We start from the raw sequence: 12,563 nt of genomic DNA, 5'->3' as shown, positions 1-12,563 counted from the left end.
TACTTTTTTATTTCTGAAATAAAATAACAAAATGTTTATAAGAGAAGTTTATTTTAAACCCATGTTTCAGTTTATATGTATTTTTATTTTTATTTTTTTTCCCACGCACCAGGCGCGGGATTTCCATCGACCCCCAGGTTCGGGGCGTGACAAGATCTTAGAATGGGGAAGGGGTTCGAACCCCTGCATGCTCAGTGAGTTTTCTTTAATTTTTGAAAGTTCATATCGCGATATTATCGATATTATCGATAATATCGCGATATATTGACCAATCGCAACTGCCACTTGGACGAAAATATCGTTATCAAAATATCGGCGAAATTATCGAGGAAATTATCGATAAATTGATGATATATATATGGAAATATGCTAAAATATCGCTGCCCAAAAAAAACGATAATTTCGCCGAAATATCGGCGAAATTATTGATATTTAGTTCCTTGCTCTCAGCTTAGCTTCAATATGTGAAACCTAAAATTAAGAAAGACTTGCCTAATTTATTTATTAATTTTTGTAATGGACGTCAAATGAAACCACGATATTGGAGTGGTGGAGATGTAGGCAAGTGAAAAGCTAAATCCCTAGAATAAGACATTCGTGTTACATCATGCAGATCGTAAAGAATGACGTTTCATATAGTGATGTCACTCTCATTACCTCATGCTAGGTCTGCCGACTGCTACAAGTGTCAACCTTGTACACATCCCAGTTAACCTTTAAGGACAATCATTCAGCAATCAAACATATGAATTCAACCTTTTCTGCCAAACATTTCACGACAGCGAACCAAAACATTGACATTTAACAACTTCAATTTTTTCCGCCGAAAGTTTTTATGATATGATGTGAGACCAAATCAAAGTTCACATCTAAAGCTAGTTCCCTCTTATCTGGAAGTGATGAGGATCCACATGAAGTCCACATTCACTTGTTTACTTAATCTGCTCTTAACAGAAGAAACAAAGCATTAATTATTGCCTTAATTCTGTATCAAAATCTGCTCCTAATCTAGCAGATCTTTAGAGAGTGTGACGTAGCAGAGTTATGTCATCTAGGTGACCTCATTCAAGCTCCATATATAGTAGTGGGCTAGGGAATCTAAATCTGCGCCTCATTACGTGTGGGTCCATCCATGCGGACCTGAATCAGACCGACCAGCCAAACCAGTAAAACCACCATTTTTATCTTTTATCTGTTTTCATGTTTTTGTTTTGGTTTTTGTGCATTTTAATTAAATTGGACCTTTCATTTCTTGCATTGTCGGCACACAAATTTCGTCGGGCCATCTTCTTTGATGTATTTATCACCAGCTACACATTTAAGTTCTGATAGTGAAGCCTACATAATATGAGTAAAAAAATGACTTTCTATACACAATTTGTACACGTTTTCCAAGCTGCCGTCTGATGACTTTATGAGAAGCTTCTACAGTTCTCTGCTTGACTATCTACTGTTTCTTCTCAGGTTATTGTTACAAGGTTATCAAGAATATTTGAGAGAGTTTAACATGGTTGCTGATCAGTTAGCGAAAAAATGACATAATTATAACAATTTTTGTATTTAGTTTAGTAATTTTTGTTTAGATATTGTTGTTAAAATATATTTTGTCATGGTATTAAGATTCTGAGAAATTTAATTTGTAATGTTTTTCTGTAAAAAAAAAAAAAGGGTTTTCAAGCATATATGTCATAAAAAAATGATACTATTATGATATCATGCCACCAAACCATTTGTCTCTTCAAATGTTATAAATAGGGAAATGGGCATCAAAACCAAAATTCACCAAACCTACCAGTTTAGTTTTTGCAAAACTTCTCTTCAGTCTTGAGCAAAATGGCCACAGCAACAAAGCTACTGCTAACAGACCTCATGTCTGTTGCGAACCATGTCCCCTCAAACTACATTAGGCCCATCTCTGACCGTCCAAATCTCTCTGATGTTCAGATATCAGATGCCTCCTCCATTCCTCTCATTGATCTCAAGGATCTCCATGGCCACAACCACTCTAATATTATCAAACAGATTGGCCTAGCTTGCCAAACTGATGGTTTCTTTCAGGTATATTAATATATCCCATTATTTCATTGATAATTCTTACACATACTGCATGTTTACATAAATGAATGAGTAAACAAAATTATGGAGCAACCCTTTTATATTTGTCAGGTGAAAAATCATGGGGTGCCAGAGGAAATGATCAAAGACATGTTAAGTATAGCAAGTGAGTTTTTCAATTTGCCAGAAAGTGAGAGGTTGAAGATGTACTCAGATGACCCTTCAAAGACCACAAGGCTTTCCACTAGTTTCAATGTCAGGACTGAAAAACTTTCCAACTGGAGGGACTTTCTGAGACTCCATTGCTACCCTCTTGAAGACTATGTCCAAGAATGGCCTAGCAATCCCCCATCATTCAGGTAAAAAAAGGGTTATTGCCTTTTCTGTCAATTGATCACCATCTTATGCTAATTAATACTCGCAAGGGCTTGTAGGTCAAGTGGTTAAGAATATTTATTCATGCACGTGAGGCCATGTGTTTGATTCCCCTCTCTCCAATATCGCTTGTATCCAACATACTCAATCTCATTTACTTCTAATTAATTAAATTTGGGTCACATAACTGATGATCTGGCACTTTGTTTGTCCACAGGGAGCAAGTGGGTGAGTATTGCACAAGTGTGAGAGGGCTCGTGCTGAGATTACTTGGGGCCATATCAGAAAGCTTGGGCTTAGAAAAGAACTATATTGTTGAGGCATTAGGAAAGCAAGGCCAGCATATGGCTTTGAATTACTATCCACCCTGTCCAGAACCAGAGCTTACATATGGATTGCCTGGACATACAGATTGTAACCTAATCACCATCCTTCTCCAAGATGATGTGCCTGGATTGCAGGTCCTTAGAAATGGCAAGTGGGTTGCTGTCAACCCCATTCCCAACACTTTTATTGTCAATATTGGTGACATGATGCAGGTAAAAATTAATTAATATCCCCTAAATATTTGGAAATATTACCTTATTAATAATTAATAAGACCAAAAAAGAGGCAAATTAATTCTTCTTTTTTTCTCTTTTTTTTCGGTATCAGGTAATTAGCAATGGTAAGTACAGAAGTGTGTTGCACAGAGCTGTGGTTAACTGCAACTCAGAGAGAATATCAATTCCAACCTTCTACTGTCCATCACCTGATGCAGTGATTGGGCCAGCCAAGGACCTGATCAGCCATGATCAACCAGCCATGTACAGGAACTTCACATATGCTGAATACTTTGAGAAATTCTGGAACAGAGGACTTGCAACTGAGTGCTGCTTAGACTTGTTCAAACCCAATGTATGATCATGTATGCGAATTGTGCAATTTTATATTAGCTTTGTGCAACTACCCAAAATACCCTCAATAAAATTTTGCCCTTTTTTTGGGTTAATGACGGTTTAGTACTATGTGATTACAGTGGTAAGGCCTGTTAGTCTATGTCCTCTCAATTTTTCTGCCAAATCTCCGGTTAGTTGTCTACATTGTACTTATGGGTCTTACATTTTTACTTTTTTGTTTATGTTTACATGTAATAAAATATTCATAAAATATTTAAAAAACAATTAAAAAGAGAAAATATCCAGAGACTAATATGCCTTAAAAGACCTGCGTATTTAATTGTAAAAATCGAGAGGACATGAACTAACATGCCATACAAGTGCAACCACGTGATACTAAACTATAATTAACCTTTTTTTTTTCGTTAGTTCTTGCATGCATAAAACATTAACCATGCACAAATCCTGGTGTGCATAGTAGAACGAAGAAAGGTTTATAGATGCAATTGTTGAAGGTGACATAATTTCAAGCATTTAGATGCAGAAATAGTGAGAATCAAATCTTTGGAATTTCGCAAATTCTCTTCTTGTCACATCAATGAAAAACAAAATTTCCCCAAAGAGAATCAAATCAAATTGACATTTTGCTTCTGGCGCAGTACACCAGATTCTCGAACACAGTAAGTGTTGCCTGATTATTAAAATGTGAACCCCACAAGGCTGTAAAATATTCCTCCTTATGTCTTTCCCTTGCACTGTGGCTAATGAAGAACACCAAGACTGCAGAATATTTTAATCTTTGTATTTTGCCCCCCAAGACTGCTGAATATTTTTATTTGGGTCATACTAAGGAGACCAATTTGGGATATTAACTTGTGTACTAACTCTCTAATAGAGGTGGAGCCCACCAATACAATGGGTTCCACGCTCTATTAGAGAGTTGGTATCCCAAGTTGGTCTCCCTAGTATTTTCCTTTTTATTCGGGTACTGATGCAGAATATGGTGCGTTTTATATGAGAAGTGTTTTTGTTCTTACTTAATAATGATGGAACTCGTCCTTGCATTCTACGTGGTTCCTGTTTTTTTTTATATTACTTTTTCTTGTTTCTTGTGTTCTTGTATGTATTTATCCAAATGGACCAAATAATTTTACTTTGGAATATATTATATATCGGTCCAAGTTGCATCTTGTCTGTAATTACAGGTCCTTTTTTCTTTTTTGGGGGCTAAAAATGTAAAGCAGGTAAGTTTCAAACAAAATTGTTAAATGTAGCAACGTTTGATTGATGTTATTTGGGCTTCCAAAGGCAAACTGACTTGTTCTTCATTTTAAATTTTGACTTTGGATATAATAAAATGGTGCAGTCAAGCCTCCAAAATGGAAGTTACAAAGTCGTAACCAAACCTCATGCATGAATACATATTTAGTCTCATGTCCACAAGGTCAATTTCTTCGTCTAGCAACTAAAAAATTTCAGAATACTTTGAAACTTCGATAACCATTTTCAAAACCATAAAAACCAACATACCAACATGAAGGAAAAACAGCTGACAAAAATGTACACCAATGAAGAAGAGGAAACTCACTCCCAATATGCTATGCAACTAGCAAGCGCATCACTTGTGCCTATGGTGCTCAAAGCAGCCATAGAGCTTGGAGTCTTTGACATACTGCACAGAGCTGGCCCTGGAGCCCCGCTTTCAGCCACCCAAATAGCATCTCAGCTTCCCTCTAACAACAACCCAGGTGCCGATTTGGTTCTTGATCGTATGCTTCGCCTTCTGTCTGCTTACTCTGTTCTCGCTTGCTGTGTCACCTCACACCAAACTGATGGGGAGGCTCTCAGGCTTTATGGGCTGTCACCTGTCTCCAAATATTTCATCAAAAACCAAGATGGTGTGTCATTGGCATCTTTACTATATTTGTGCAATGACAAGGTCATCATAGATAGCTGGTATTTTTCTTTTGAATTTTGAAAAATTCTTGTCACGTTATATGGATACCTTACAATTTAATGTGTACAAATTTTTCCTTTTGTGTTTTTAATGAGTCGTTCTTGTAAACGTGTCAAACTCTGTGTGTGTCTGTGTGTTTTTTTTTCCTCATCAATGTGGTCATCTTCATATATTGTAAATTCTTTAAGAAATTGATTTCACCGCAGGTTCCATTTGAAAGATGCAGTTTTGGAAGGAGGGCTTCCATTTAGCCAGGCCCATGGAATGAATGTGGTGGAGTACGTTGGGAAGGATGAAAGATTTGGTGGAGTGTTCAAGGACTCAATGAAAGAGTTCAACCCCATTTTTATGAAGAAGATTTTGGAGACTTATAAGGGTTTTGTAGGTCTAAAAACACTGGTAGATGTGGGTGGTGGTGATGGTACTATCCTTAACATGATAATCTCTATGTACCCTGCTATCAAGGGTTTCAACTATGATTTGCCTTCTGTTGTAGAAAAGTCTCCCTCCTATCCTGGTATGATATCAGATTCTTGCTTCCCATCAGACAATTTAGTGTATCACTATTTACTTCACTTTGCTTTGCTGACTTATAGAGGAGTTTTGCTTCAGGTATAGAGCACATTGCAGGAGATATGTTCGTAAGGATCCCATCAGGAGATGCCATTTTCATGAAGGTTAGGGTTGTTAGAATTATCCAAATTCTTCAAAGTACTCAAAAGATTTTTCGATTTCCTACGAAAAGTTTGCTATCGTAACTTGCAACTAATGTTAATGATTTTAAAAACAGTGGATGCTACATGGCTGGGATGACAAACATTGCTTGATGATACTGAAAAATTGCTATGAGGCCTTGTCAGACCATGGGAAAGTGATACTGGTGGATATGGTGATACCAGAATCTCCTGAAACAAGTCTTTCTGCTAGAAGTTTGTTTCAGTTTGATGTGTACCTGATGAACACTAATGTGACGGGAAAGGAGAGAACAGAGAAAGAATTAGAAAGTTTGGCAAAAGCCGCAGGGTTTTCAAACATTCGAGTTGCATGTTCTGCTTTTACTTTTTCAGTCGTCGAGCTATTTAAAAACGTGTAATATCCAGTTGGATGTGTTTTATTTTTGTATAATTACTTTTCTTTTCATTTCAATTGCTTGTAATTCTTTTCATTTCAATTGCAGGTACAAGTATTTGTGCACAGAGAGATGTACTAAATTGTAATCCCTTCCAAATAAAAATATTTTTTTAGTAAGAAATATATAAGAGGAAACCAAAGAGAGTATATACGATCTATCAACTGTGGAAAAGAATTGAAGTCTTAAAAATGCCCAACCCACCTAATTACAACACTCCAAATCTACTGACGCTCTATCTGAATGGTTATATGACTGATATTATATTCTCTCTTGATATAGTCTATAACCTTTTCAAGTACCATGTCAGCATTAGCATCCGGCTTCACGATAACATGGCAAGCCATTAACACCTTGCCAACAGTGGCCCATATGTGGAGTTCGTGAACCACAACTACCTCACAGAGGCCTTTCTCAAGCTTTGTGGCATCAATCTCTCTAGGAGTGCTCTCCATCAGAACCTCCAAAATGTTTCGCAGCATCCTGATTGTTGTCCCCAGCACAATCAACGAGAATACAAGGGTGCATATCAGATCAATAATCTTCCACTCAGGCTTGTACCATATAATTCCTCCACCAATCATCACTCCAATACTCTGAATGGAATCCCCAAGTACATGAAGATAAGCCCCCTACACGCTGATATTTTGTTGCTTCGTCTTTTTAACTTATGGTTTCTTTTCGCCTTCACAGCCAGGCTTGAGCAGAGGTTCCGTGTGATCATGATTGGAGTGCACCACATGATGATGAGAGTGTGTCGTCACAGTAATCCCATGGCTATGTGTATCATCATGATCCTCATTACTGTTATGGTGATCACTGTGTCCATGACCGTGTCCATGATCATGACCATGTACATGTCCATGTCCATGATCATGCCCATGATCATGACCCAATAAGAGTGCCATGGCAATGTTAACCACTAAACCAAATGCAGAAACAACAAACATGAGAAAGCCCTGAACTTCACCAGTATCGTTGACAAGTCTATTAATGGCTTCGTAAACGAGGATCCCAGCAAGAAGCCAAATCATCTGGATGGAAACAAGAGCACCTAGGATTTCAATCCCGAAGAAGCCATAAGACTGACGAGGTGTTGCCTCCCATCCTGATGCCCAAAGAGAAAACAGAGATATTGCAAATGCTGCAACATCTGACAATAGATGAGCAGCATCAGTCAGAATTGCAAAGTATAACTGCTATCAAAAGCTTCCGCATGGATGCCGACCGTTCCTGTGCATCTTTGGAACTGGTTTTAGCATCTGAAAATCCACACGGTCCTTCCCCACAAATCTTTCTCAAACCCAGGCTTGTCTCTACAGATGGCACATCTCCAGATACTTCAATTATATGCGCATGCCCAGAGTTTTGCACTTCCATCTGAAAAGCAACAAGAAATTATAAGAGATGAGGCATTATTCAGATTTTTGAGGCGAATGCTGGCAAATTTTTCTGTCAGATATAACCACAAAAATCACATCAAAATCAGAAGTTTAAGAAAAACCAAGCTTGAGAGCAATAATAGTTGGAAAAAGACAACATGAAACTGACTGAATGAATACAAGATGGCAAACAACAAAGATTGAAAGATCACAAGCACATCTACAAGCATTTGATTGGCTGTCATGGAACTCAAAGAGAGCACATGAATAAATTTGTTTTCACATGTTACCTCCCTAACTAGATCATTTGTATAACAGCCCAACAAAGTATTCCAATTACAGAAAAAAAAATTATAATGTACTTCTGCCCAATCCTATATTTGTCCAACCATCCTTCAGATACCCAATTTCGATCTACCTCTTGTACATTTGTATCTTCCCAACAATCATAATTACACGTTAGATAAGATTAAGAAGAGCTCCTAGAAACAGAGCACTTCAATCCTAAAAGTTTGCCCTGACACCAAAATGCAAAGAGGGCATATCAAAACATATGTAACCCTAAAAGCCAGAAACACAAACAACCGAAATAAAACTACTGGAAATCGTATCTTGCATTTCTTTAACTACTCTTCAGCGTCCTCCTTAGAAGCATTTCGGGTAGTGCCCTCATATCAATCACCAGTAAAATTCAGAGGAGATACATAATAATAAAAGAAAAATTCTGGAGGCATGGATGAAAATCGAGAGGATAGGAATGAACAAATCATTATGCATACCTTAATCAAAGAACAAAAGCATACGTTCATAAATCATACAAGCAAGGATAAAAAATCATAATTTCGGGGTTTCAGTATTTTTGGTTTATTTTCAGTAGTACTGATTGTAAATTAATATAAATTGAAATACAGTTTATGCAACAATAAGATGCAAAACATGAATGTTTGATGAATATCTATTCTAGATTTTTTTTATTATATAAAAAATAATATTACTATTACACATTTAAACAAAAAAATTCTCATATGAGAACATTACACACACACTTATACATATCCAAAGGCGGATTCACGCTTGAGCTAGAGTGGGTTCTAACCCAGTGCTTACTTTGGAGAGAGACAAATTAGGCTTAGTTGTGTAAGCTCAATTCAGGAAAATTACATAATAGCCTACTCCTTTTTCTAGAAAGCAGCCCACCTCATATACCATATCTACAGCCGAATACTATACAATTTTTTTTTTTTTCCACTATATCTTCTTTGGTTTATTTAGCCTCTAATTTGGCTCAAATAATGTTTATATATCTTTGAAAATAATTTACATATTTTTAATGAATTTTGAAAATAGTTTTTAAATATGGCTTATAATTGATCTCAAACAAAAAAAACATCCCACCCCTATAAATATTCCTAGGTCCGCCATTGTATATATCATGAACTTTCTAATAAGATAATATTTTTCTACATATATATGTATATGAAATTTCATAAAACATAGAATTATTATATATGCATGATGTTTCATTTGGATTGGCTTGACAAAAAAGAAACCTAGCACGAAAAAAAAAAAACTTATCAAGAGGAAAATAATTGTATTCTAACTTTTTTTTTGGGGCCAAAAATGGGTAGAAACTTTATTAGAAGCTAACAGAAACATCTTTTTTGGGGTATATACAAAAGAAAGCAACTGGGCTTGCGTAGTTAGAGCATCTCCAACCGATATGTCAAAAGTGCCACATTGTTTGTGCCTAATAAATCACGGCCAAAAACTGACCGAAGGAGCCCCTTTTCTCGGCCCTAACACTTGCTCGTGAGGCTAAAACGTGACGTTTCGCCAAGATGTCTGGCCTTCCTAAAAAAGCAAAGGAAAAGTTGTGAAGGCATGATAATCTCGGCCTTGATTATAGGTCGAGGCCGAAGCCGAACAAAATCACGGCCAAAGGCACTAAGATCAGATCATCAAGTGGTAGCAGGGTCCCACGCTTCATTTAATGAAGCAATGCCTCTGTTTATGGTAGCAAACCCACTGACCACGAATAAGAATTTAATGCACGAGGGAAGGTGGGAAGTGATTGAAGTCAGGTTTTGGTGACAGGAATCAGAGTGATTAGACGCAGACATTCTCACAAGAATTCTTGCAGTTTGAGAGATTGAGTCACCAACTATCAGAAACAATAAATGCATCTCCACGGCCAGAAGCGCAGAACCCACGATTAGGGCGGCGGCCGAGATTCACCGGGATTTATGGGGTCACACCACCATACTTCACGATCCCAAATGTTGATTGAACTACCCACTTGCTCTAATCGGGCTCCACCATGCAGATTTTTAGCCTGGATTACTCCTCCAAGAACTCTTCCTATAAATACAAGGCTCAAGCTACATTCACATGGTTCAAACACCAAACAAAAGCCTCCCACGGAGCAAATTATATTTTCCTGTAATGCACTTTCGATATCTTTACTTGCTTTCCTAGGAGTAGTGTTAGTTTGTAAGGAAAATCCATTCATCAATATATCATACGACCCTTGATTTTCAAGGCGCTGGAGCACCATCTCTGTTACTAATTCATTCACCCCATATATCATACGACCGCCGCTCACTGAGCAGCGCGCCGGAGCACCGCCCAAAACCCACCATCAGCACCACCCCTAAACGGCTTTGTAGCTCAGGCCGTGAACTTTGCAGCTGAGATCAGTTCCTCTCTCGGCTACAATCGTTTGATTAGAAGACGAGTTCAAACAAGCGCACCACTTGACCATTCTATCCACATCAACATCTCGACGCACGGTAGACCGTGCTGGCACGCCCGCGCACAACCGCACTGCATCCAAAAGTAGGAAGCCACGTGTTAACGCACATCCCTCGGCCCGGAACCCCATGCCGTGAGATCTGCGCAGCCGACACACATAGACATTTAACAGCTAGAAATAACATCTCACACACTCCAACCGATGTGTCAAAGCTAATGTGGAATGAAGGCTGAAGATTGAGATGTTATTTTTGACATCCCAAAAGCAAGATGTCAAATGAATATTTTATTATTTTTTCTATTCTATTCTTTTTAATTAAAAATAAATCAACACTAAAATGTAATAAAATAATAATTTAATTTGACATATCGGGTGGAGTGTAAAGCTGTGTAAGATGTCAAATTGCCACATCAGCCATCAAATTTAAATTTGATGTTTGGTATTTGACATCTCCCTTGGAGATGCTCTTATAAAGCGAATTGAAGCCCACAACACAAACACACGAGTGGGCCATTTGCAAGTTAGGGTTTAGAAAGTGCATAGGATTAATTTAAATAAAATATTATGTTTCCCAATGAGATTAGGAAATAGAAAGCTATATATACATATGTAGCCCTTAGCCTTTTGTAAACACTAGCTACTGTGATTTAGGGTTTCCAAAATTCTCTGTAATCTTTTCTCTTTCAAACGATCGAGTCGAGACCCTACTTTTCTCTTTCAGACAAGATGACGGCTTTGAAGGAAGAGCGATGCCAGAGAGAGCCTCCTGTTGACGATGACGACTTTGGTGGACTCCCTTGCCCTCTGCTGGACGACCTTGAAGCTGTCTTCATCCTTGTTGCGATCCCTCCAACTTATTCGACGACATCAAACTTGATGAGCGCGACTTGGCAATTCTGGAGAAGCCCAAGAAACCATCTCACGGCAAAGGCAAGGATTTGGAGACCCTCCGCTTGATGCTAAGCGCACCGCCTCCATCTTCTTGTCAACAAAACCCTAAGGGGCCTGAGCAATCTGATCCTCGTCATCATCCGCAAGATTGGGATGATGAAGAGAAGTTGGAGACTAGGGTTCGAAAGCTCCACCAAGGCTAACAAGAGTTTCAATTGCCTTCCAAATTCAATAGTTTTGAAGGCAATTGAAGCAAATTGAAACCCAAAAATAGCTAATCCTTGCCTAGAACCCTATAAATTATTAATATGAAGAATCTATGCACAGTCCATTTCCCACATACCTCCAATCCATATGAAGAGGACATGGCGATTTGTTTTGGATCTATGAGCATAGGAACTAGACCTAATACTAACTCAAATGAATCTTATAATGACTATGGTTATGTCATGTCTGATTATAGTGGAACTAGTTATGGAGCTCAAGATGATGAAACATATTATGGACCTACTAGTTGAGTTAATCCTAACTATTCCATATATGGGAGGACAGTAGGGAGCTCAAGAGAGACCTATGTGCACCATATACAAACATGGCTTACAAACTGCTCGGCTTACATGACTTGGTATGACTATTGTATGTATCTAGATGGTTGTTCCTCATTGTTTGAACCTCATAGGAGCTCTTCATTTATGTAGATGGACACTTATCTAAATTGTAATCCAATATTTAAACAAACTATGAATTTATGCATGATTTATTCATTCTAATCAACATTTTATTTTCAAACTTTTCATTAACGCGCATTACATACCACTTATATTTCATCATATATATATCTTATTATTAATAAATTTTGAGTTTTATTTGTTCAATACATTCATTGATAATGTATATAACATCTATGAAAGTTTTAAACCAAAATTATGTGTTTCAATGCCTATATCTGTCATTTTTGTTGATTTTTTCCCGATACCTAAAACGATAACGATATATCCACCGAAATATCCATAAATTGCAGGCCCGATATTATCTGCACGGCCGATATTTTAATCCTTGGTTATCTCCAGCTCCCTTTTGCAATCCAAAAACACTATCCATTGTCAGATCCTAGAAATATCAACATGGTATCAGAGCCAAGGCC

At 37.6% G+C, this 12,563-nt stretch overlaps 2 protein-coding genes and 1 pseudogene across 2 annotated transcripts; 2 read left to right on the top strand and 1 right to left on the bottom strand.

Annotated features, from left to right (window-relative positions):
• The first annotated feature begins 1,766 nt into the window (after window positions 1-1,766).
• LOC110754529 (protein DMR6-LIKE OXYGENASE 2-like) lies at window positions 1,767-3,431 on the top strand. Its single transcript, XM_021955597.2, has 4 exons — window positions 1,767-2,058; window positions 2,167-2,414; window positions 2,648-2,969; window positions 3,085-3,431. Exons 1-4 carry the CDS (start codon window positions 1,834-1,836, stop codon window positions 3,331-3,333), a joined length of 1,044 nt encoding a protein of 347 aa, XP_021811289.2. The 5' UTR covers window positions 1,767-1,833; the 3' UTR covers window positions 3,334-3,431.
• Window positions 3,432-4,782: 1,351 nt separating this feature from the next.
• LOC110754543 (caffeic acid 3-O-methyltransferase-like) lies at window positions 4,783-6,546 on the top strand. Its single transcript, XM_021955611.2, has 4 exons — window positions 4,783-5,264; window positions 5,472-5,782; window positions 5,878-5,942; window positions 6,056-6,546. The coding sequence occupies exons 1-4, from the start codon at window positions 4,843-4,845 to the stop codon at window positions 6,356-6,358; spliced, it is 1,101 nt and encodes a 366-aa protein (XP_021811303.2). The 5' UTR covers window positions 4,783-4,842; the 3' UTR covers window positions 6,359-6,546.
• A 61-nt stretch (window positions 6,547-6,607) lies between these two features.
• LOC110754548 (metal tolerance protein A2-like) lies at window positions 6,608-7,774 on the bottom strand (annotated as a pseudogene).
• Between the last annotated feature and the right edge of the window lie 4,789 nt (window positions 7,775-12,563).

This window comes from Prunus avium, chromosome 5 (assembly GCF_965620075.1).
Source record: "Prunus avium chromosome 5, drPruAviu1.hap1.1, whole genome shotgun sequence".
In the NCBI taxonomy this organism is placed as follows: Eukaryota; Viridiplantae; Streptophyta; class Magnoliopsida; order Rosales; family Rosaceae; genus Prunus; species Prunus avium.
This window is presented reverse-complemented; position numbering and strand designations above follow the sequence as displayed.

What these genes read in the sequence shown, in the direction of transcription:
- LOC110754529 (XM_021955597.2), top strand. Translation starts at nt 1,834, where the DNA reads ATGGCCACAGCAACAAAGCTACTGCTAACAGACCTCATGTCTGTTGCG. An exon ending in AGCAATCCCCCATCATTCAG is followed by an intron (nt 2,415 to 2,647) that starts GTAAAAAAAGGG and finishes GTTTGTCCACAG; the next exon opens with GGAGCAAGTGGGTGAGTATT. An exon ending in ATATTGGTGACATGATGCAG is followed by an intron (nt 2,970 to 3,084) that starts GTAAAAATTAAT and finishes TTTCGGTATCAG; the next exon opens with GTAATTAGCAATGGTAAGTA.
- LOC110754543 (XM_021955611.2), top strand. Translation starts at nt 4,843, where the DNA reads ATGAAGGAAAAACAGCTGACAAAAATGTACACCAATGAAGAAGAGGAA. An exon ending in AAAGTCTCCCTCCTATCCTG is followed by an intron (nt 5,783 to 5,877) that starts GTATGATATCAG and finishes GTTTTGCTTCAG; the next exon opens with GTATAGAGCACATTGCAGGA. An exon ending in GAGATGCCATTTTCATGAAG is followed by an intron (nt 5,943 to 6,055) that starts GTTAGGGTTGTT and finishes TTTTAAAAACAG; the next exon opens with TGGATGCTACATGGCTGGGA.